The sequence below is a fragment of the Lygodium microphyllum genome, chromosome 19, assembly GCF_053477565.2.
Source record: "Lygodium microphyllum isolate KBCC chromosome 19, Lygodium_microphyllum_v1.1.10, whole genome shotgun sequence".
NCBI classification, from domain to species: Eukaryota; Viridiplantae; Streptophyta; class Polypodiopsida; order Schizaeales; family Lygodiaceae; genus Lygodium; species Lygodium microphyllum.
Window position 1 is genome coordinate 25672587 of NC_141153.1, and position 26908 is coordinate 25699494.

Genomic DNA, 26908 nt, shown 5'->3' on the forward strand with positions numbered 1-26908 from the left:
AAGGTAAAGCTAGTAAGCTAAAAACCTAGTTAGCCAATGCTTCACGGAATAGCTTTAAGAGCTAAGAAAAAGATTGTATGGATACCTAATAAAACTCAATAAAATTAGTCAAGACAAGGAATTAGAGGTAAATATTTGTGGATGGATTATGCACACGTTTTCACAAAAGAGTTAATCGAGCTTCCACCTTAAAGAGAAGTTGACCATGAAATCAAGCTAGTACTAGGAGTTTTTGTAATTGGAAAAATACCATACCAAATGTTCATCCTCAAGGGAGATTGAGTTGAAAGAAAATATCAAGAAGCTATTGGGTTAAGGATACATTCAACTAGTACTTCACCATGGGAAGTCCATGTCCTATTTCAAAAAAAGAAAGATGGAAATTTTTGTCTTTGCATTGACTAAACCAGATCGTAGTAGTAAAAACAAGTACCCAATCCCTAGTATTAATGAGTAACTTGGTAACTTCAGGGAGCAAAGATCTTTTCAAACATTGACATAAGTTCTAGATATTATCCAATAAGGATTAAAAAGGAAAACATTTTCAAAACTTACTTTAATACAAAGATATGGCTATTATGAGTTCATTGTTATATCTTTTGACTAACCAATGCTCATGTAACCTTAAACATATTAATGTAGGGTATCTTTGGACCTTATCTCAATGTTTTTTTTTGTATTCTTTGACAAAATTTTGACCTACTCTAAGAAGGATGAGGAACATGAAACAAGACTCATTGTTCTTGAAATAATGAGGATATACCAGCTTTATGATAAGAAGAAGTGAATGTTTTTCAAAAGAGAGATCGAGTACTTGGGATTTATATTGATAGAAGAAAGAGTTGTAGTAGAACTTATGAAGGTCAAGAGTATACAATAATGGCCACCCCCAACAACACTCAAAGAAGTATGAATCCTTGTCTACATAGAGGGAGTTGGACATTGCTGCCACACTTCATGAGATTGGTATGATGGATAAGAAGAATAATAATAATAGAGAGATTTCTAGGACTATGTCAATAGAATTTTTTCTTCAATACATGTTGGCAAAGGTGGGTGCTACCATGGTGCCGATATTGAATAGGTTTGCTAGTCCTCCCCCTCCTGCCTTCTCTTTTATGATTCCATGAGAGCATCTTTGAATTATCCATTAAAGGTATCTGGATCACTTGGCACTCGATATGAATCAAAGAGTTCACTCTTTGATGCATAAGAACTTAGTTGCATTAGAGATCTAATACCTAATGATCCTCTATAGGCTTTTTGTTTTACATATGTATCAAAAACTACATGTTTAAGAAATAAGAAAAATCTTAATATTTCTTTATCTCCTATAAGAGATAATATCAAGTTGCTTGTGTGGTCACTATAAATGTTTCTTGGTGTTGTTGGGGGTTACTGAGATAGAATCATACATTATGACCAAGGTCCATTGTTACCATGCAAAGTTGCATAAGATGATGGACGTTTTTTACTTCCTCATGATGGGCAACTCATGGAGATATAGCTTACAAAATTGTCCATATATAAGGAGGGAAATGTTGCCCCAAAAATTGAGATGATAAATATATGTATAATTTGTATGAGTAGTGTATTGATACATCCGATGGGTTATTAGATGTGTGACGATTCCTAAGGAAAATGAGAAAACCTTAAAAACCTTACCTAGGTTTTTGAAGACAATCGTTCATTGATATATCATTAACTTTGATACATTAACTAAAGGGTTTTTATGCACTATAATGATGTATGTTTGCTAATCAACATTGAAATCAACTAGAGGCTCTTTCCATATGTTGTTAGAGTGTGCAACCTCTCCAAGCTAATAACTACATTCGTCAATTAGTTAAATATACAACTTCATGAATTAATATGTACACCACTAAAACTAATTATAGAGCTAGAAATTCTCATAAAATTGATCATCAATTACAAAAATAAGAAATTTTTGTGAAACTATGGAGTTTTATATTCATATCTATACACTTGTATTATGAATTTATAGAGCATGCTCTATAGCATAATTCACATTGAGGTGAAAACATCGTGATTCATGTGTAGGATCCTATAATTTAATTCAATTAATGCAACAACGGAGAGTGTGATTTTGGAAGGTGTCTCATACTTTCCATGAATTATGCCTAAATTTGTTATGTGAATCTAGATCTTTGTCCTTATATTCCTCATGCTAGTGCCTAGCCATAAATTGCATGCAAGTTTGTATGTTTGAATGGTTAGAAACATGTCTTTAGACAATGAGTAGTTATTACAAAGGCATCATCACATGTGCTCAAATATTGGATTGTTTACACTATGAGGTGCATGCATCACATGTCTAATGATTCTAGTACAAACTATTCTATCTCTAGCTTATTCCTATACATAATCACTTTTATCCTTTTTGTGCTTAGGTGTAAAATGGAGCAAATATGTGGTAGCACCAGCTCAATATATAGTATGTCTCACTACAGTGATCTCATTTGTGCTCTTAGGTGGAGAAAGTTTGAAGGTATTATTCATCATCCTGATTTGGTTGGTGCATTTTTGTTCATTTATTCTACATAAATTCACTTTTTCTACTTTCATTGCTTACCTACATTCGATACATGCATTTGTAACAGGCACTTTGCTATGGTGTAGCACATAATGAGAAGATCACACTTGCAATGTATGTTTCCATATTTGGAGTATTCTCCACTATTGTATCCCAATTGCCGACATTTCATTCTCTTCGCCATCTCAATCTACTTTCACTATTATTCTCATTGGTATACACAATACTACTTGTCTTGGGTTCCACAATTGCAGGTGAGGTTCTTTTACTACTATTTAGATTTCATTTCAAGTCTTTTAAACCTTAACATTGAAATATAAGAAATTAACTTACTTGGCCAAGAATCAGTTCTTAACACTTGCATTCACATTGAAGCATAAAACATACTCCCAACCTCATAAGAATTGATCGCAATTAGTGTAAATTTAGCATTGACACAGGTAGAGCAAAGCCACAGGTAGCAAGTAAGAGATAGTCACTACTAGACTTCCCATAAGTTTGAATTATTTCATAGAGAACCACACGACATCCACTCCCCTAAACCTGACACAACCTTGGGTATGTACTACTTATCCTACTCTTCATCATGATCAAAATCTTCTAATGCATACTACATTATCTTCTGCTTAGTCCTCTTCTATGTTGTTTTGAGTAGTTCTAGTTTCATCCTCTTCTTTCTCATAAGTGGAAGAATCTCTCCTCTTAAATAGTTTGACTCATTTTCTAGCTCAGTATCGGTATATTCAAATATGTCTTGTCTAGCTTAGGAAGACAATATGTAGCATTACCATATGTATAATTCACAATGTAGGGACCAAACCATCTCTTAGAGACCTTCTTGATGGTACTACATTGATTATCCAAACTGCTATCGTACACAAGCACCCAATCTCCTTCTTCAATAGATCTAGGTCAAAGTCTATGTCCTTTGAAAAATATATCCTTATTTCTTAACTTGGCTTCTTTTAGTCTTTGTATTGCAAGCTCTATATCTTCTTGCCTCCTCTCTAATTGATGGATTCTTAGAGCTACTAGTGGATCTTCTCTACTCATCATTTCATCTCTTAGCAATACATTACATGTAGAAGTTATATTGCCTATTGGCATGATCCACTTCTACCCATACATCAACTTTGGTAAGAATATACCTTGTCATAGCACCACACGAATAATGTGATCATCTCATAGAGCATATGGTAGTAACCAAGGCCACTCTTAAATTTTTTTCTTACATACCTTTGCTAGTGCCTTAACAATTGGTTTATGTTCTTGTTCACTCTCTCCATTTCCTTAAATATTATATGTCAATGCTAGTGCAAGATTGATCCCGAACCTAGAGAATAACTCCCTATCCTTATCGACATCCAAATCTCATCTATGGGTTGTCATCTTGCCCACACAACCATCTTGGCATATCACATCCTTTAATAAGAACCTACATATGACACTACTAGCTATAGACCTCAAAGCCCAGCCTTCTAATTGATTTGTATGGCCCTGTTATGCAAGCACAATATATCTCATTTGCTATAATCCCATAGGCGTGGCCACCAAATGTGCAACCCATTGGTAATGCATAGAGATAGGATAGGTAGGATGTGTTATGGGAGCACTAAACTGTGCTTGAGAGACTAGACTAGATGTAAGATTGGTTAGAAGAATTCTCATTACAAGATGATCCCATGTAGGGGCACATGTACAATGATAATAAGATATAGAAAGTTCCACAACCCGATGCCATAGCTATAGACAACAAGACTCAAAGGATATGAAGGATCCCACAATGCACGACCATAGGTATGGATACAAGATATCAAAATTACAAGATCTCCCTTCAATAGGGATGAACAAGATACAAGATAGTACTAGACAAGATCTCATATTACAAGATTACAAGGTGACAAGACAACATGAGTATAATGGAAGACAAGACAAGATACCATGACTAGACAAGAACCAAAACTGAAATTCAAAGCTACTTGGAGGTCTTGACTCCTTGAGCTTGCAAGACTGGCATTGGCATGATTGAGGAGCTCTATAGTGAGCCCCTACTTTTATAGGTGTTGGAGGGTGGATAAAGATATTATAGAATGTTCCATGATGACATCATAGATGATGAAAGTGATTATATGTCATATCTTTTAGAAGGCTCTATGATGACATGGCAAGGGTGGTTTTACATGGTTTGCTTGAGGATGTCTTGCTAGGCGTGCATTCTCATGGGATATGGAATCATATGTCATGAGCAAGAATTAATCCATATACTTGATCATGGAATGTTCATGACATCACCCCCTCCTTTAGCAACCAATGAGTTCCATGAGGAGTGACTCGATGGTTTGGTCCAAGTTTTGCTAGATTCCTCTTATGAAATTCTTTAACTTTTAGAGGTGCTATTTGGAGATATTATATAAGTTCCCAAGTGTGATCATTGATATTATATCCTTTCCAATGAACAAGGTATTAAAATTGACCTAAGGAGATCCTCGAGTCTAAGATAACTCGACCTTAAATTCTTCATGATCTTCAATCTGGACAAGTAGTGGGGGATTAGATCTCTCCCCCTTTAGTGGTGAGCTATGGTATGACTCGAGCAAGGAAACATGAAAGAGTGTGTGGATCTTCATGATGCTAAGGAGTTGGAGTTAGCAAGCAACTAAGTTGATATAGGCTATGATAGTGAAGGGGCCAAATCTTTGGTGGTCTAGCTTGGTGGAGGGCCTTGTTGTTTGGAGGGTATGCCCCTTGCCTAAGTAACCATACTTTATCACCATAGAATTTGTATGCTCAATATTGGAGATGATGCTAGTCTACATTGTACTTGTATTGATTTTGAGCCTTCTAGATTTTGCTTGAGTTCTTGGTGTATGTTTGCTAGGTATTGAGCTTCATCTTGGGCGGTAGGATTGCTCACTTGATTGGAGAGATGAACATCCATACTTGCATGTTGGCCATAGTTTGCAAAGAAAGGATTTTTCTTGGTATATGCATGGATATTATTATAGTAGGAAAACTCTACAAAGGGCAAGTCTAGCTCAAACAAATCATTTTGATTGTAGTTGATGGTGTATTGGAGATATTGTTCCAAGACTTGATTTACCCATTCTATTAGGCCATCATTGGATATGTGGAGTCCCAGCTTTCTTGGAGGTATGTAAAGCAGATCTTGATATTATAACAATCCATTAGTTTTTTGAAACTCACAAACTTCATTTCCTTTTCCCTCTTGATTTTTTCTCTTGAAATTGTTGGCCAAATCATAATGTGGTAGGGCTTCATGGATTAATTGTATCAAGGTAGGATTGCCTTGGTGACAATTGGGGATGGCTACTAGCTAGAGGTGCTCTGGCTTGAGTAGTATTGCTCATTGTTGATCAAAATCTTCTTCTCTCTTCTTAGGTTCCAGGTAGGATATTCTTGATAAAGCATTTCATTGGCATTGTTGCATCGTGGGTGATAGGTGATGACAAAGTCAAACCTAGATAAGAAGTTAGGCCAACATGATTTTCTTCGATTGAGGATGCGGATTGTCATAAAGTATTCTAGATTTTTGTGATCTGTATCGATGAATGGGCTGCACCCTCTAGATGATGACGCCAAGTATCAAAGGCATCTACAATGGCAAGGAGTTCTTTGTCATGGATCTCATAGTTTAACTTCCTTGAGTGGAATATCATTCGATGACCATCATCTCCATGGTCAGACAAGATGGATCCTAAGGCCTGGTTTGATGCATTGGTCTCTAAGAAAAATGGCTTGGTAGGATCTGGGTGGACTAGGATTTGGGTAAGATGAAAGCGGTCTTTAGGTTCTAGAAGGCCTTCTCATCTTTTAGGGTCCATTAGAACTTTGAGTTTCCTACGAGTCTAGTGAGTGATGTGAATATCTTTGAGTAATCCTTGATAAATATCCTATAGAAGTTGGGAAAGCCAAGGAAACATTGGACATCACGGACACATGTGGATGTTTGCTAGTCAAGAATAGTCTCAATCTTCTTTGGTTCCATGAAGATTCCTATCTAGGAGACATTGTACCCCAAGAATTTCAATTTTGTTTGATGGAAAAAACACTTAAGTTTTGCATATAGTCATTTTTCTCTGAGCTTTTCCAAAACTAATCTTATATGGTGCTCATTCTCCTTTGAATATTTTGAGAATATCAAGGTATCATCTAAGTATATAACTACAAAATCATCTAGATGCTCTCAAAAGATATCATTCATCATATGTTGAAGCACTATAGGAGCCTTTGAACTGACTTTGGCACCTCCTTCTCGGCTTTTACCTTTATCTTTGGCAACTTATTTTGAGGTTCTACTTTGCCATTAGCTGCTTTTAGAGGACCAGCTTCTACATTAGGGTTAAGGACTTGCATTCATTTATCATCCTATTTAGGGTTACCTCAATAGGTTTTACATTATCCCTATTGACTTATTTAGCCTTTTTCCCTCTTGTAATGGCTTGTAAATTAGAAGCTTCAATGTTATTGGCACACACAGCTTCGATAAGGTTGACACCACTACCACTAGGTAGCTCCTCTACCATAGCTTTCCCTCTTTGTAATATTTGCTTTGGTCCATCATTTTGTTAGAGGTTTTTCCCTTGCACTCGATGGTTAACTGGACTTGAATATTTACTTCCTTGCTGCAGAGAGCTAATCTTACTCCAATAGGTACTAGCTAAATGGCATGACTTCCCACATATGTTGCATTTGACGTTTGGACAATTCCTAGGGAGATGTTGACCACCACACCAATTACAGCTCAATCTTGATGGGCCATCCTCTTCATGGTGTCGACTCCCTAACTCTCTATTCAATTCTCGTGGTTCTTAAGGAAATTAACATCAATAGCTATTTTTCTATAATGTTTGCTAATCATATCGGTATAGTGCTTCATCATATCCTTAATTTCACCAAGGACATTTGAGGCACTTGACTGATAGCTCCGATCGTCTACTTTTCATTACATTGCCCAACCACTTGATTAGGGATTGGCATTTTATTACTTGGAACAACAATAGGATTTATTGTTGGGCTTTCAATAATCAGTGGAGCCATTTGACTAGTCATTGGCATGGTCACACTAGGAGGAGCTGGCAACATGGGCACATTTGGAATTTTGCTTCCTCCCCCATTAGGAGGACTCTTGGGCATCCCTTGACCTCCATTTTTTAGTGCTAAAGAATTTCCAAACCCTAAACTCAAATTCCAGTTTGACCTAGAGGCATAAGCTACTTGTAATCACAATTCTACCTCTTCTGCTCATGTAATAGTCGTATCAATGTCGGCAAGAGAAACACTACTCAATTGGACTAAAATGTTAAAGTCTAACCCATTCAAAAATTATTGCAACTGAGCAATAGCTGGAATAGGGATATAGGTTTGTAATTTTTGAAAAACCTCCTGCAATTTCTTTGCATACCCATAGGCATTCTCATAAGGTTCTTGATGTGTAACATTAAGGACACATAGCCAATATTGACCTCCCCTTTTAGGGGAAAAATCTCATCGAGACTACAAAGAATAAATCAATCGTAGTGATGGTTCCAGCCTCTAGGCTGTGATACTAGACTGCAGTGCACCCTTTCAAAGTCATGTTGAAGAACATCATTAAGTGTCCTTCATCTTGAATCTAACAGTTGAACATCAACTTTTAGAATTTGTTAATGTGCAGTTCCACATCTTCTTCTGTTAACCCATAAAAAATGGGTAGAGGGAACTCTAAAGCTAGAAAATTCATCGTCCTAGTAGATATAACAATAGGTTGTACCACCATGGTAACAACCTGATTCGCTACAGGGGTTTGAACAACTAGAACTATTGCTCCAATCAAAGGGGATGGACTAATTGGAGGGGGGGAAGTACTAGAGCTTCCTCCCCCTAAACAGACTATGTGTTGAGCTAGGGTTATTAAGACCCAGCCCTTACAAAGATATTGGGCCACTCCTTTGCAGATAATATCTTCTATTTATTTTGGCCCCACCGTCTAGCTCATTTAGTCCTCTTTTGCTTTTGAAGCTCGGCTTGATGGTCTTGTGAGTCTAGCTCACTAATTTTTGGCATATACTAATGAATAGGTCCCAATCGACCAAGGTATAGAAACTGAAACTTATTAGCGGCTCCCAAAAAATGCACCACCTATCAAGACCTAAAATAGGCTTGACACTGGCTATAGGCACTAGCTGGGCCTCTAACACTCACAAAGACAACCCCACATGGCCTCGCGGCCAAGAGCATCCAAGGGACACATTGTCCTAATTGCTACTATAGAATTGCATTTGTAGTGGAACGTAGTCCAACGATTGCCCTTCCTTACTCCTTAGAGAGAGATCCCATACATCTTGGTGTAGTACACCAACGTGATACAAACATAGAGGAGGCATCCCTCCAACTAAATGCCATGGCCCCACTGCAGCTCTCCTACACCTCGAGATTGGCCCCAAGATGCGCTGCTCTAACATAAAGCACATACAAACACACTCCATTCTTATATATTTCAAAGGTTCTAGGATATAAAACTTTCTCACTTGACAATTTCCCAAAGATTCGATCATCTAGCCTACAACTTGGGTTTGCTCACAACTCCATGTAAGTCATGTGGTTGGCAATCAATTGCTATGCATCCAGGAGTTACCATGTGATATGCATAATACAATTGTGGATGACATATATTGTGCTCCAGCATTTTATGATTTAGAAAAATAGTCGTGTGAGGTGCAAAAACAATCCTTTAATGATTTCTAAGTTAGTCGTAATTGCAACGTTGCTAGAGACTAGCACCGAGTTTCCTCGTGCTACTAGTCTCTCTTAAATTTAAATGGTGATCGGCTTGTATGCTATGCATAATCAAATGAATTAGAATTTGAAACATTTTTAGTGACCACTCACTTTTACAACCCCTCTTCTCTCCTACCGTTTAGGTTTTGCATTCGTTGGATAGGTATAACGTTCATTTTTGTGTGGTTTTTCATGTAAAAATCGATAAACAATCATACTCTGACATAGAAACAAGACTAAAATGAGGCTTATTTCTCATGCTTCAAACTTGTTATATATTCATGAACATAAAGTATATTTTTCTCTAAATTTTTAGGCACAAAAACTAGAAAATTTCCTATTTTCTCTCATTTTCTATTCATAAAAATGTGGCATTTTCTGATTTATGTGTCTTGAATGTTCATACTGACTAAACACTAGTTTTTGTTAGTTTTTAATCCCATATGAACCTCATTTCCCAACCCAAAATGAAAGAAACCCTCATTTTCCCTCCTAAAAGATGCATTTTGGGTTTTAAATTATTTATTATGACTATGTACGACTAAGGGTTTTACATTTTATCATGTGCAGCCCTTAAACATACTTCAAATATGCTTCATAAAAATTTTCTTTCCATGTACACATCATTTAAACCATCAAATATCAAAACAATGAATTTTTCTTTGAAAAATTTGAGCATACTGCTTATTCTGATTTGTGTGTTGCGTGCTATTAAAGATGGTTTCGAGGCAGCTAATGGACCCATCATCAATTCCCCAATAGTGCTAGACATTGCCTCTCAGTGTCCCTTTAATCTTGTAGCAATCTAGTCCATGCCGGACAAGCATCCTTCATCCCCCTTTCTTCTTGAGTATCTGCATGTGATTAGTCTCTTAGAGAAGAGAGGAGAAGGAGAGAGAAAGACTAACTTTTGATCTCTTCATCTGGGTAGCCATTTCACAAATGGAGATGGGCGTCAAAGAGCAAAAAAATACAGAAGTTCATGGCTGATATCTGTTGTATGGATTGTTTGTAGGCCACCACCACCATCTACAAAAAAATTGTCACCTTCTCGAGGGGGGGCAACACGTTTTACTAGCACCAATTCAAATTGCCCCCCCCCCCCCCCCCCCCCCCAAATCATGGGTTTTGAGATTTTATTAGGGGGCCAAGGGCCCCCCAAAGGGCCCATGCCCAATCTTCTTTGAAATCTTTGGTCATTTTGACTTGATTGTGTCGGGCCTCCCCCATTTCGACCTCGTGACCTCCAAATCGAGTTTCAAAAATTTCTGCCTGCCCGACTCAGGGTCTTGCACTAGTGGCCACTTGCACTAGTCTAACCAGGTGCCTGGAAAAATTATGGAGAATCTGCAATTTCTCTTTCAAACCACATTCAAACCCCATCTTCTAGGCCTTGTAAAAATTGGCAAATCTGTCTCTCTTACTTCCAATGAGGTTCAATTCCCGCCTTGGAGTATAATATTTTGGAATATTTTTTTCACTTTTTAGGATCTAAAATCCATCTCTCACTAGCCCCCTTGAGGTCATAAAGCAAATCATCAATTTTGGATATTGGATACATTTTCTTCACTTTGATATTGTTTAGATGCCTATAGTCAATACACATCTTAAAGGATCTATCTTTCTTCTTCACTAGCAAGATCAAAGATGCATAAGGTAAAGAACTAGGTTCAATACTTCATGCTCACACTAAGAAAATCTATAGAGTGGCTTATCAATTGGCTTTGAGTTGGGCTCCAAATCAATAGGGTGATCTACTGCTTTCTTAGGAGGCAATGAAGTAGGGATTGTAAACAACCATGTACTCCTTAGGAAGAGCTTTTAAAGCTGGATGATTTGCTGAATTTTTGGGCTGAACTTCAACCTCTTTATTTAGGTGCAAAACAAAAATTTGTGAGCACCTCTTGTACTCCTTTGAGTTGTTGAATGGTGATAAGAAAAAAATCTAATTTACTAGAGATTCCTTGTAAATGGATGAGTTTTCCATCGAAGATAAACTCAATATGCAACTATGAGAAATCCATAGTAATTTGTCCCAATATCATCATCCAATTACACTCAAGTACAATATCTATGGGCCCCACTTCCAAAGTATTCAAGTTTACTTTTGCTTCATAATTTTCAACCAGTTGTAAAGAAACTTGTGGGCATAATTGAGTGCTTATTTCTTCTTTACCATTTGCTATTTGAACTCTTATGGGTTAGTGAAAATCAATGGTGGGAAGATAAATCAATTTATCCACAATGAAGTTATTCACAAAACTGTGTGTAGTGCCACTATCTATCACGATAAATACATCATTTCCAAGAATATTACCCTTCATATGAAGTATATTGGGGCTCTTGGAACTTGTCCAAGAATCCATGGAAATGGAACAATTAGTAGCAAGAAGCGGCTCATCATGAGTTCCTCCTGAATTAAAAGGAACACTACCACCCTGGGTCAAAAGGAAAAGTTCGTACAATATCATAAAATTTCTCTTACCCAACTTCCCCCTAATTATGCTCATTTTCAGTGGTAGTTACAAATGCATTGACCTCATCATCATCGTCCTTTGAATCTTCAAAGATTAGCATAGTATGGAACTTGGCTTTTGTATTTTTTTATACACACTTTGTTGAATGATTATATGTATGCTTTTCTCCACGTTTGAAACATAAGCCTTTTTCTTTCCTTTCTTTGTAGAGGTTCCTAGGAATAGACTTTGGATTCACATTGGCTGAAGTAGATCTAAACTTGTTATCCCCTTGTTCAAAATCCATTCTTGGACTATTTGCTGTCTTGAAATTTCCTTGAGGTCTTGAACATCCATTGGAAGAATTGAACCATTATTTGAGCATTGGATTCTACTAATTTGTCAATCGAATCCTTTGTTTTGGTAGTAAAATCCATCAACTTCTCGATGGAAGACTTTGTTTGATTAGTAGGCAACACCATCTGTTTAACTTTAGATATTCCTTTAAGCATGCATACTCTCATGTTCATACATGGTATTATTAAGTGCACTAATTTATCCTTACATTTTAGGCTCTTTAAGACTCTCTGGAAGTGTATTTTCTAGCATAGAAACTTTGATTTGCTGAGCATATTCATCATGAGCCTTACTTTTTTCCTTATAACCTACCATAGCAGTGCAGTCTTGTAGTACCCCTTTGTTAGACATTTGGCTATAACTTGAGCTAGAAATATCCAACTCCCAAAAATTTTGATTCAAAATGGAGCAAAAAATTCCCTCTTTAAGATGACCTATAGCACATCATAACAAGTTTAGGACAGAAAATTCTGCAATTCAATCTATGAGGCTGAATTGTCCAAGTATGCACTCCATTTTAACATGTAAGTACCCTATTTCCACTTGTGAGAGAAAAATTGAAGTACCTACTTGCTATCAAATCCTATGGGGAGTTGGATAAGACTTGTGGGCAACCTATAGTACCTACACATGTACTTTAGTGATGAAGATGGTACATGTAATAACCTATATATACCCTGCAATGTCCTGTAAAATCCCTATTTCACCTTGTTTTGATCTTCAAGGTACTTGAGTCTTTAAGAGTATTTCAATCTTCAATTCTCCACTCATTGTAACTTTGTGTGGGATAAAATAGCAAGATAGGTTCCCTACATGGGCTTGGAATCACTAAGAGGTGGGCAAAGTTCCCCTAGGAACGGTTGGTTGCACCCCTTCGGGATCTTTAGTAGTGGGGGAGGGTCACATGTCTATTGTCCCACTATCTCTCTCAACATCCACCTTTTTCCTTGGTGGGAATATCAACATGGTAGTAACATACTACTCTAATCAATCAGCATGATATGCATTACTAAATTTTTTATTCAGCTCTTTCCATGAAACACAAGAGGATTGAAATTGGCCAAATGAGTAGGCAGAGGGTCTTACCATGTAGTGACTCTCTAGTGACTTACCATTTTACAATGGATTATGATATATTTTTCCATGAATCAATAATTTTCAGCAAGTTAATGGATTAAAGTAAGCAATGTAATCAACCGATTGGGCTTTGATAAATGGGATTGAATGCTATGCTGAAACTTCAAGCAAGAGCTTGTAATTCACTGATTGAATCATGTATGAATCAAGTAAACAATGCATTCCATGAAATGGATGATTTAACAAATGATGTGATGAAATTTGATGTAAATTTTACAGTTGTTTAATCTATCGATCAGTTGAATGAAGCTCAACAGTCATATGAATGAGAGAGATGAAGAATTAAAGAGGAATACCTTTTGTTAGTTTGATGAAGGATTGAATAATCCCCAAATTCTTGATGAAGCCTCTTATTGCTCAATGTTGTTGAAATAATGTTTAATCTTGTGCATTCAATACTAAGAAGCAATCTTGAAGCTTCAAAAGCTTGAGATTGAAGCATTAGACTCGTTTATCCCAAATTTTGACTCCATAGAAGCTCTTAAAGATGAATCCTTGACTAGTATTGCTCAATCCTTAAATTTTCTTGAGGAATCTTTATTGAAACAAGTCCTAGGGCTGAAATGATGAAGAGTCTTTAAAAAAGTTAAGAGAATTTGAAGCTTGAGTTGAAGATTTCATGGCTATCTATGGATTGCTTATTAGTTAGGGTTTCAAGAGAATGAAAGGATGAAGAATAGGTAGCTATATTGATCAATGTGACCTCCTCAAGTAAGTATTTAGTAGCAAAGATTGATTAGAATGGAGCATCAAGAATAAGTGCAACATTTCCACCATGAATGAGGCCAGAAATTCAACTCATTTTACGCCAACTATTGGCTATCCACATGGCATCGTCTGTAGCAAGAAATGAAAATGGAAATGTTCTATGAAGCATAAAGAATTACCTTGAAGCAATGGTTGATGCCCTTGAGCCATAGAGGAAGAGAAATTTTGAGAAACCCACCATGGAAGATTTAGAAAAGCTCAGAATAAGAAGAAGAAAGCTCTACCCCAAGAAGTAACTGAGATCTAAGTCTTCTCTAAGACTAGTTACCCTATTTTACCAAGTATCTCCAAAAATTGCATGAAAATTTAATGACAACTCGTTATTTTGTCCATTCACTTCCATATCTATCCTTTGCATATTTAAACATTGTAGATGTCTTGGAAATCATTGCTAATCACTGTCCATGTCTTGTACTTGTAGTGCTTGTCTCAAACTAGTTTTTTATGATGAAAATTAGGATTGAATATGAAGAGAAAGAGAAGAAAAATATATTAAAGACCAATGTTCTAATACCACTAGTCAAGGAGAGGATTGGAGAGAGAGAAAGAGGAGAGGGAAGACTATAGAAGAGAATAAGAAGAGGTGTAGAAGAGAGAGAAAGAGAGTGATGATGAGAGAGAATACTAGAAAAGGAGAGACAAAGACTAAACATAAAGAGAAGCCATAGAAGCTATGAACAAGAAGGTGAGATAAAAGACATTAATGTATTAATGTTTCAAAAAGATATGAAAAGCTACATGTATCTCCCTTTTATACCTATGTTAGTGTGATAAGGTATTATTATTAATTCTACACTAAATATCACTTCTTCCTAGCTTTTTACACCTTTACCTATCCTATTTCACTCTGTTACACCCAAAAACTTGCACCAAGAGCTAGCTTCTACTCTCCTGCTCTAACAGTAAATCTAAGGGTTCCATTGGCTCTAAAAGGGGGGTAAAACCCCACGACACTTGATCAAAATTCTCTCGGATTACTCCTTCTCCCTCTTTCTTATCCAAAGTGTTGTTTGCTACCCAAAAACTATGATCGTGCGCCACACAAATTTGGGAGCCCTTCTTTTATCATGATATTTCTCCAAAACTGGTTGAAAGGAAACTTGCTTTTTTGCATAACACCCTACTCTAGAATTTTTCTATACCTTTCTAGGATATTTACAAAAAAATAATGTCCAAAATATCAAACATAGACTAAAATTATCCAAAAATCCTATAATTTGAACCATCTATACTATGGATACTAACACTAATGACCAATATGACATTGAATTTCTAGATTAATAAGAAAGTGAGATGATGATGCACTTGAGGATTTTTCACATTGTGTCTACATAGTGGCACAACACCGCAAGTGGAGTTGTTGAAGACATAAAGATCTTAGTTGGATAGCATTGTTTGGGAATCCATTGATAAGCCACAAGGGATATACAATTTATCACATGTTTGCTACATGAGGAATTTTAGCCAGTATACTCCCTAGAGCAAGATCAAGTGCATTAATTCGAAATAAAGCACTTCGGCTTTCATTTGGCTAAATTTTTAGTCATTTTCAAGTGTTACATGTCATTCTAGATTGATTAGAGGTCTTACACAGGATATTACACTCAAATAGTGAATTGAGACCATTCTTGGTAGGCTTTTACTTGATCAAGTTGAAGTCTTTCATCAAGACCTTTTTTAAGTGAGTGGTTTTTTCTATTTCAAAATACAACTTACAACTTGATCATTTTTTCTTTAGCTTTACATGATCTTGCTTTTTCTCTTTCAAAAAAATCCTCCATAGCATGCTCACATGAATGTCTAGTAGGAGGTAGAGGTGGATCCAAATAACATCTACCACTACCTTTAGTAGCCCCCCTCCTAGACATTCCAAGATTTCCATCAACCCTTTTTCTCTTTTCTTCCACAATACCTTCTATGTTTTGAGACTTAGCAAGATAAGCATGAACATGAAAGAAATCTACTAGAGCATCACAACCTTTCTTTCCTAAGTACCCTTTCCTCATTCATTCAAATCTTCTCTAGGAGTTTTTCCCTTCTTTTGTTTATGCATTGCATGTGTCCAAATTCATATCTTCTTTCCAAGCATATATAAATAACCAAAATCTTTCTCTATATGTAAAAACCATTGGCAGCTGCTTCCACTCTAGCATATGCTTGCTTGATAGCCATATCATGAACTAACTTCAGCACATCACCCTTTCCACGTAGATCACGCATACCCTTAACAATTTATCAATCACATCGCCATCAGAGTAGTTGTAGAAACTGTTTTCTTATTGAATGCTCAATAATCTTACTAATTGTAGTTAAAGGAAGTCCCAACATGCATATTGGCCCTTCTTCTATGCCTCTCTTAACAAGTAGAGAGACATCACATCATATAGTGATTTAGTCACCATGGAATGATATTTTCCAAATGACTAATGTAGCTACTATGCAAATATGTGGTAAAGTTTTCCAATAATTACCTAACTTCATCAGATGAATGTATAGCAAATCAAAATCCCCAACATCCCCCATACTACAAGTTTCTTTGTTCAACCTTTCACATTAGGTCCACAAAAGATGTTGGTAGGGGATCATTCATGTATGGCCAAAAGTTGTTGCGACTTAGGTAAGAGAAGATCATAGCACAAAGAAAAGTAAATTTTTGAAAGAAGAAGGTAAGAAGCAACTCAATTTCAAGAGAAAAATGAAACCTAACTATAGAATATATTTCTTACATAAGAACTTGCTGGGCTCAATCCCTATAGAATAGATGCACCCAAATATAGACTATTGATCTAAGGCTATGGCTAATAGGAAACCCAATTTATTCAAGCCGATAAGATTTATTGACTATTGTACATAATACTAATCTTCAAGGAATAGGTATCAGTCTCAAATACATGCTTGAACTTGCTTATGAACAATGCAATACCAAATCAGCCCACATAAATCACTATTTTCCAACTCATAAACTTCTAAAAGCCTCCATTTAAGCCCAATAATCCTTATTTAATGTACTAGAGTAGTACAATAAGAAAATCCCAATTTTTTTTGTAGAAAATCCCTATTTTGGATAACAAAATCCATAATCTCTTTGACATCAAACTAGAATAGTGTATTCCTTGCATGAATAGTAGACTTAGGCTATTTATTTCCTCTCTCAAATTAGTCCACTTTAGTTTTGTAGATCATAGGTAAATCCCTCCATGCACCCACCACAGAGTATCCACAAGTCTTCTCCCCTATTCCCCATAGTCATTTTTCAAGAGTTTAAAATATTAAAGAAATTATTTTATGATATTGAAACCTAGAATATTTCCAAAAGTTAAGTGTGAGAATTTTAGGGCCCTACTCAACTGCTATTTTAGGTAATTCTTAGGTTAAAAATTGATCATCCATTCTTCTCTACTTCATTTTTCTTTTGTATTCATATTTTTTTGAAATTTAAAAATATTTTACAATTTCTAAAGCATATTTTCTCCACATTATTGTTTCTAATTAGTGAGATTGGAAGCAATAGAGGAAAATATAAAACATGGTATCAAGCATAACATAGATTGTATGTAGCATGAATATTTAAAGTAATGCATCATAGGAAACCAGACATGAACTATTGTAGCTTGAGCATAGCCTTTAATAGGACAAGATTAGGGAACCCAAGAGAAGAGAAGGAAAAGAGACTAAGGAAATGAGCCTAGTGGCCTCATAAAAGTGAGTGTGGGAAATAGAGAATAGGGATATAGAGCCTCAAAAGACCAGACTTGTCTAAAGGGGCAAAAAGTTACTTGAAGAACTTGAAAGGCATGAGAAAAGGGAAAAGCCAAGAGGCATAAGAGTTAGCTTAAGAGCCAAATAAGACATGTCCTAGGTATCCCCATTCAAATGTGCCAATTGCAATGAAAATGACAAGACCTCAAAAATGTGTGCATGATGATCATCAAATATGACTTTCAAAGAGCTAAGATGTTCCTCATACGGGTTCATAGGAGATGACCAATTAGATCATAGACTTGTGTCAAATCATGAAATGAGAAATAATAATCAATGACACAAATAGTATTCTCCATGAAACAACACTATAAAGAAAGTGGATAGATAATTGGATTTCATAATGTTTATGGATGTCAAAATGTTAGTGATTAGGCATTCACTATCTAAATAATTAACTTGTCAAAGTGCTTAAAGGAATCAACTACTTATGTAGGTCATGACAAGTCTAAAATGTGCCTCTCCAAGGGATGGAAATTCCCATAGGAAAATGTACAAGTCTAAGAGAGGCAATTGATACTTGCACTTGAGGAGCTCCTCCATAAGAACACACTGCTCAAGAGACTTTCTTGTAGTAAGTGATCATGTATTTAATGATACAGGAAGTGCACATGCACATGATTCCTCCTTAAGAGGACTTAATGGTGGATCCTGAAGGTGTATGTTAGAGCCTCTCAAATGGATGCAAGTCCTATATCCCGTGTGATTATTACCAATTAGTGACAAAACTCCAAAGACAACTATGTTGTACATTTTAGTATACATTTCAAAAGTCATGATAATCATCTAAACCTATATGATCCTCTTACTATATATCCCCCTTTGAAAATTCATCATCCATTAAACCTAGATCACCATCTAAATATTGACATGTAGCTCAACTTTTACTTGTAGCATTTCAACCTAAGGCTAGTCAGCCACAAAATGTGCCAAGGTAGGAAAGCTAAAGTATCTCTATTGACATGTAGCTCAACTTTTACTTGTAGCATTTCAACCTAAGGCTAGTCAGCCACAAAATGTGCCAAGGTAGGAAAGCTAAAGCATCTCTATAAACTTACAATACTTTCATGCCTCTTAACTTCAACTAGTGTGACCCCTCTAGAAGTCAATCCAACTTAGAATGAAAGTTAAATGGAACATTTTTATTAAGAATTGTAATATATTCCTCTAAAACTTAGCTTGACACTTTGATACCATGTGAGAATGATAGTTGAAGCAAGATAAGCAAAGATATTATCAACCATAATGAATCAAAAGCATCATATAGAATGTAGATAGCATGAATCAACAAAGTGACAAATCAAAGGAAGATGGAAATGAAATGCAAGAGCATGATAACACCTCATTATAGTCCAAAATATAACAAGATTAGGGCATAAGAGAGATAAATACAATGAACTAGGAAGCCTTACATGAAGATTTGCGATAAGAGAGTGAGGTGTTAGAGATATCCTCCTTGAGAGGCATAATCTTATGTGGGGTTCATAGAGTCACCCCATGAATACAAAATCGAGAAAAAAGGGAGGAAGATAAGAGATATGATGACCCAAATCTCAACCAATGGAGTCTAAGAGCCATCCCCCTCCCATGAGAGAAAAGAGGGTTCAAGGGCTCATAACTTCCCCATAAGACTCTAACAATGCCTTCACATTCCTCCCCTAGTTGTAAGGTAGGCTTGGGAGCCATAGAACAGATATCCTACATGATGCACCAAATTCAACGACAAAGGAAAATACACTAAATGTTTGTAGCATTATGATCATTGTTATGGGAGCTCCAAGATGTCCTCATAGGCGTCCACAAATAGAAGATGGCCAAAAATGGTATCATTTGTGTTTCTATTGATCAAGAAGTCAAGAGAAAGTTCCTTGTCACATTAAGGAACAAGTCACCATGTTTCAAGTTGAACTATTTTGTGGAATATGTGAAATGTAAACCACACAAAATAAAAAAATAGGTCCCATCTTTGAATGCCTATATATACTAAGACTTCCCCTCATGTCCACCCAAACGTCTACTATATTTCGAGCCCTATTTAAAATTCTTAAAGATGTTAATTTAACTAGTCCTTTGCAAGTTAATTTATCAAGACATCAATACTAAATCTTAGTTTTCTTTATCCAAGCATGAAAATAGGATGTTGAAACACAACCATGCAATCTTGATGGTCATAGTGCAAGTATGTGGCTTATTGTAGTAGGATTCCTATGCTTTTTATCACTTCCTTAACTATACTACCTTGTTAAAATTAACAATTCTAATTTATTTACAAATATGTGAAGTAGCTTCCAACTTCTTACTACAAGAGAGCACCAACTCAAAATGTGAAGTAGTATCCAAAAATATCCCTCATGAAATCCACATCTCCTCTTAATTCGCACTTGAGAGGTGTGATAGTATAAACGAAGCCTCGCTATCACATGTATTCAAGGAAAAATTAAAGAACCCATTCTTTAAAGTTATCTCATTGAATAAAGCATGTGATTTTTCTATTTAAGTCATGAATATTTATGTTAACCAATAATCCTTCATTTGTAAGAGTCTAAAAGCCCCTTGAGCAAATTTGCATTAGATTCTCTACTAAACAGTCATCAACTTTGTAAAATCGTTTGCAATAAAACAAGATACTCATTGATCATCCATGTGACTAGGTTTCCACAATTTTCTTGATGCTTATTTGAGAACTTAGTAAAGAGCATTACCCAAAAACTGTACTAATCCTAAAAGGGGTCACCTCTTTCTATGTTAGACTATCATTCTAAGCTTTTATAGGGACATATAGGAGCTATAATGGGTTTCCAATGCCTTCCATGCTAGATTCATGTTAACTTGCTCAAGGGTGCCACACTAGATCCTTGGTTTTGGTCTTGTTCACATGCTCTTTATATGGCATGTTGTTTGAGTCTTGTTTTTTCCCTTCCATGTTTCTCTATTGGGTGCACATGTCTTAGGGAGATCTCTTCTATATATTAGTCGCCATTGCCCCTAGCTATGCCATTCAAATCCTCTTCCACTTTTTTGAAGTTTGCAATCACATGCAAGTGCATGCTTGTACACAAAGACACACACCATACATACAATATTGAAATGCCTTCCTTTTTTTTTTTCATAGATCTTGTACTAATGGATGGGAAATGGGGTGAATTTTAGAGAATGAGGATTGTCTTAGTTTTCTTATATTTCTCATTGACAAACCTTACCTTCATGATTTCTCACTCATACTTCCATTGTTTTAGTTATGTTTCAAAGTATGGATTGACAAATGAAAACATTTGCCTACAATTACATAGAATAGCATGCAAGGGTCCTTTGATATATTTGACACCATTTTTATTGATGAGGGTGACCTAGTTCTCATGTACTCCACAAGTATAAGGTTTGTGGGTCTTGAGATTTAAGTGTGCACTTCACTAGGAAATTAGGGGACGTGGAACTAGAGACTTTAGAGGGACAAGGAATTAGACATTTTAATGAGATTGTAATGAAGAGCTTTCTCTTCTACCCTAATTCATTTATCTATTTTCTTTCATGGTGTTGTCTTGGTTCATCACTAGGGATAATTATCTTAAACTTGCATGCATCAGAGCCCATCTCCTCAAGCTTTCTTGCATCATCAAGTAAGGATATGTCACTTGAAGTAAGTGTGCAATGAAGGATAATTATATGAACTATTTTAATTAATTTCACCTGGAGACACATAATATGGGATATCCCCATGTAGATATTTGTACATAGATTTCATGTAGAAGATGATTATGATGTGTATATATATGCAAGGAGTAATCATTTTAATGATTAGCACAAGGACCTTCAACTTTATACACTAGATTACATCCTTGTGGCTCATGCATGCACTTGTTAATTACTTATTGGAAATATTATTGGCCTAGTTTTGTAAACATGAAGTGATTTAATTGTCCCTCATAATATCATTATTATATTTTTTCCAACGCTATTGTACATTTGTGTGTAGGGTACTCAAAACAAAAGCCACTAGCTAACTACTCTTTGGTAGGAACAACATCTCAAAAAGTGATGTCGGCTTTCAATGCTTTCTCGATGTTATCCACATCATATGGAAATGCAATTTTAGTAGAAACTCAAGTAAGTTCTAATGTCTCATCTTTTTAATCTCAATCTTGTTTGAAAATTCTTTTCAGTACAACAATAGTAGAGCAATATTCTTTGAAGAACTTAATGTATTTATTACCCTAGTAAAAAGATTTTAATGAAGTCTTATTTATTTATGAATTCATGTAATGGAAGCTTGCTTATGGGTCATGTTTGGAAACTTTATCCAAATTATTTTGCCTACTCATATTTTTTGTGTGTGTTATCATCTTAAACATCTTGCATTTAGCTACTAGTAATATAGACTCTTATTGAGAAATATACATATCATATAATGATATCCTATATATGCATGAAATAAAGTAAACTATGTAGAAAGTGACTTTAAGTTCAAAGCATCTATTGAATTTTGGAGTTACTCATTGTATATGTGGAAATGGAGGAGAGAGAAGAATGAAGAAGAAGATAGTGTATTGAACCTCAACTCTATTGCTTGTTGTCTCCCTTCCATTGTGCATCTACCTCCATTCTTGTTAGTTTTTATAAGAGTGAGAGTGAAGAACTAGAGAGAGAAGTGCATTGAAATGAGGTCTATATTGAATCTATTGCATTTTGCTTTTCATCACCACCAAAAGAGGTAGTAACACAAGTCCCAAATTCAAGTAAAACAAGTACTCGAATTCAAGGAGCTATTGAAACTCAATTTAAGGGCATTGTTGCCCAATTTTGAAAGCTTTTGAAAGATATTGAAGTTTGGAAATAATATTTGAATAGGAAATCAACCTACATGCTGAAACAAGAGAAACAGATGAAGTCATGATTATTTGAACTATTAGACCCATGTGCACTCTTTTGGCCATAACTTTCACATAAGGACTCCATTTTTGGAGTTCTTGTGCTAGAAATGGAGAGGAAAATTATCTCTATAAATTTAGATAGTTATAAATCTGATTTAAATCAAATAATAGGGTCTTTTAATATGATTTCAAAAGCTATAATTGTGGATGATAGGTCATAGGATATGTCTTCCCAATCCACTATAATTGCGATAACTCTTTATTGCATGATAAAATGAGTTCTATCATTACAAGATATTGATTTTGATGATGTGCCTAGACTACTTTCTTTCTCATTTTTAGCTACACATCAAAAGTTATAGGTGTTCAAAAATAGGGTGTTGTAGAGCTGAATTTTTTTAAAAGCATGGAAGCAAGAGTTGTGAATAGCATCATGCATGGTCTATGGGTGCATTTGAGATCACTTGGCTTCATTTGGATACCATTCTGGGATAAAATCCTATTGTTATATGGTTGGTACATGCATGGTTTTTGGACCCATAAATGCAAAATTTTTAAATTGTATTAGTGTTGTATGGACACTGTATGGACAATTAATGTCAGAGAGTTGAAGTACATGATCTTTTATGATTTTGGGATTTTTTTGGAGCCTTTTTAGTACTATAAAGCATGAAAATTTTGGAGTTTAATGCTAGGTATCTACAATGGCTATATTAATGTCCTTGGGCTCTCATAATTGAGTGTTTGGTATGTAGTTTTTGTCATTGCTTAAACACTTTAGATATCTTTCATTTTCTAATTCTTTGCATCAGCTCTCGTGATGTAAAAAATTCTCAATTATGCAGATTGCTGTGAATAAGTTGACAGTGGATAATTGCATTATTTGGTTTTATTGTTTGAAGAACTTTTCATAGGAAAGAGGCCTAGGACCTCATAATACGTGAGGGTGTATGTTTCAAGCTTCCTGATGAGACAATGAGAGAATAGAGTTATAAAGATTGAATAGGCTAAAAGGAACTACATTGAATGTATTAGACTTTGTCTCTACACATAAAGAAGGAATAAGGATGCATGGGCGATCATAAAAAATATGTATGGTACTTCTAAAGAGGCAAGGAAGATAACATTAAAGTAAAGGCTATATGGTGCATGGCATAAAAATTGAAGTATCAAGGATTATGTTATAAAGATTTAGCATATTGCAAAATAGAAAGCTTCAATGAATGAGCTAGTTGAGGATAATGACTTAGGTTTTATCACTCTAACTAGATTTGGGCATACATGCAAGTCCTTGAATACTTCTATTTTAGTGAGAGGTGGCCCTATGTCTCACTTTGAGGATATGACTTCTCTCTTAGTTTATGAGAGTGATAAAGCTTGGTCTAGGTACATCTAGTGGTACTAGAAACACTAGTGATGACACATACTAATGATTTCAAAGGGGTGTGACCAATTGAATCGAGTTGAACTTTGCCCACCCCTTGATAATTTGGAGTTTTTCATGCCATTTGATCCCTCAATAGGTGCCGTGACTAGAGAAATTAAGGACTCAAAGATTTCAAATGAAGAGCATTTGATCAACACTTGATTGATCAATCCATAGGCATTATACAAGGAACATGTGTTGATTACAAGTTTATTTAGCCTTCATTAAGAGTATAGGTACATGCAAGAGTAACAAGGCACTTAAACATTGATTGGGATTGATATTCAACCATTTTTAGGTGTTATAGGTTATTTCAATTCTCTTAGAGGTTGTTTGCATCAATGCATTACAATGAAACAAGGAATTGGGATCCATTTTTGATAAATTATCTACTTGGTTACAGGTGTTGTAAAGTACTTCAAATTTTATACAAGGCTTATACAGGGTATTGTAGGTGATATCTAGTATATATAGATCACTGCAGGGTGCTACATGGTTTGAAGACCTTAGTTTGGGACTAAGGATATCAAAAAGCCCAAAACGATGAATTTAGAAAGTGCAGGATTGTTTTGTACAATAATAAAAGAGCATTTTGAAAATATTTAATTTAAATTTTGAAGTGCATTCCTATAGCTCATCTTGAATATTATTCATTGGCTTCTTTTTTAATAAAAAATATATTGACTTGTGTATCATGATGAAAAGTTATAGCCATTTTAGTGATAGGTGGTTTACTTGGACTACATTACGACACTGGGCAGAAATGGCTTGAAACAAGGGAAAGAACAAGGATAATGATAATGCATAGCAACAAATCAAGGAAGAACATGAAGGAATGCATGATCCACATCATGATGAATAATACTCCCAAGAATATAGTGCATATAGTTCTCTAAATGCCACAATTTGTAACCACAAAACTAGGCATACTATCAACAACTAGTAGAGAAAGTAGTTTAGTCAAACATCCAAACTAAGGAAGCTATGGAGTAGATGGACCACTCTACTAAGGATTCCTTAGAGATGTCAGAGAGAGAACTAGGGAGATAGAAAGAGGAGAGAGAAGACTGCAGAAGAGAGAGAAATACTACAGGAAGAGAGAGAAGAAGAGTGACGAGGAGAGAGAGAAAGACTAGATTTAGAGAGAGAAAGATAGGAAAGAGGGAGAAACCATAGAAGCTGTGAGCAAGATGGGAGAGAAAGACTGTAATTGTATTAATGTGTCAAAAAGATGTGAAAAATTACATCTCCTCTCCTTTTATACCAATATCAGTGTGACATGGCATAATATCAATGTTATTTATACTAATTCCTTATTCCCAGCTTCTTACAATCCATCCCTTCCCAAAAAATTTTGTCCTAAAAAACAAACCTGGAAATAACTAGAAAAAGATGGATAGAATAGAGTACTACTCTGTTTTTACAACTTTAAAAATGGGAAATGAATGAAGTATGACCAACTACATGAGCTGAAATTGACGAAGGTGTCAAGATTGTGGGAGAGAAGGAAGGAGTCTCACTTGAAGCTTTCTTGCTTGCACAATGGGGGAAGACACACAAGGGTGGAGGCTGAAAACAGTTTTTTTCTCTTCTTAGTTGTGTAAGCCAAAAGAACTCTAGTACAAAGAAATAGAAGAACCCTATATATGGGTCTCAAACCAAACTCAACTAACTAAGGTGGCATACTAACTGAGCCACGAACTAGAGTAGATAAGGATAGCTATCATGTAGCTATTATTCATGGGCGGTGTACCAACCGCGTCTGCAACTGACAAGTCGGTGACATAAATATACAACGGTCACCCTGGCGTATCATGAGTGGAGCTCGATATCTCAACACTCCCCCTCGAGCTCAATCCCAATTCCTGCACACCAAGCAGGTCTCTGAACTTGCGCAGCTTCTCTGCGCCCAATGCCTTCGTGAATATATCAGCTACCTGATCCTCTGTGCTGACATAAACTAGATCAATAAGACCTAGTAAAACCCTCTCTCGCACATAGTGATAATGCACCTCAATGTGCTTTGTTCTAGCATGATAGACTGGGTTATTTGCCAAGTGTATACTACTCATGTTGTCACAATAAATGACAACTGGCCCATCTGTAGACTGATGCATATCATAAAGTAGCTTATGCAACCAAGCTACCTCACATGCAGCCATTGCTGCACCCCTGTACTCAGCCTCTGTGCTCGACAAGGCAACTGTAGGCTGTTTCTTGCTGCTCCAAGTGACTGCAGCACTCCCAAAAGAGAATACATATCCACTGGTAGATCGTCTATCAGAAATACTACCAGCCCAATCAGCATCAGTGTATCCATGCAACTGTATCTGAACCCCAGTCTCATAAAATAGTCCATACTGCAATGTGGACTTCACATACCTAAGTATGCGTCTAGCCGCATCCAAATGTGGTTTCCTTGGAGCCTGCATAAACTGACTTACCAATCCAACAGCATAGCTCAAATCTGGCCTGGTAATAGTCATATAAATCAAACTTCCTACTATGCGTCTGTACATAGTAGGGTCTTCTAGAAGCTCACCTGCATCTGTGCTCAGCTTCACATTTTGCTCCAAAGGAACTGAAATAGGCTTACAGCCTGTCATCCCATATTTGGACAGCATGTCCAATCCATACTGCCTCTGCAAGAGCTGTATCCCACTTGGTGATCTAACCACCTCAATGCCCAAGAAATAACGCAGCTCTCCCAAATCCTTCATCTCAAACTTCTGCTTCAATAGCATTTTCACATGAAGGATATCTTCATCACTGTCACCTGTCATAATCAAATCATCAACATAAATAA

General features: G+C 36.0%; 1 protein-coding gene across 10 annotated transcripts in view; it reads left to right on the forward strand.

Moving 5' to 3' along the window:
* The window catches only part of LOC148019666 (GABA transporter 1-like), a 155004-nt gene that overhangs the window by 52877 nt on the left and 75219 nt on the right, over positions 1-26908 (forward strand). For 9 of the 10 annotated variants that reach the window (XM_087699785.1, XM_087699779.1, XM_087699776.1 and 6 more), the window contains 3 exons: positions 2412-2509; positions 2622-2808; positions 21782-21912. In XM_087699785.1, coding sequence (XP_087555911.1) covers positions 2412-2509; positions 2622-2808; positions 21782-21912 — 416 coding nt within the window. The remainder of the gene's footprint in view (positions 1-2411; positions 2510-2621; positions 2809-21781; positions 21913-26908) is intronic. The other variant, XM_087699780.1, reaches the window with a different exon arrangement.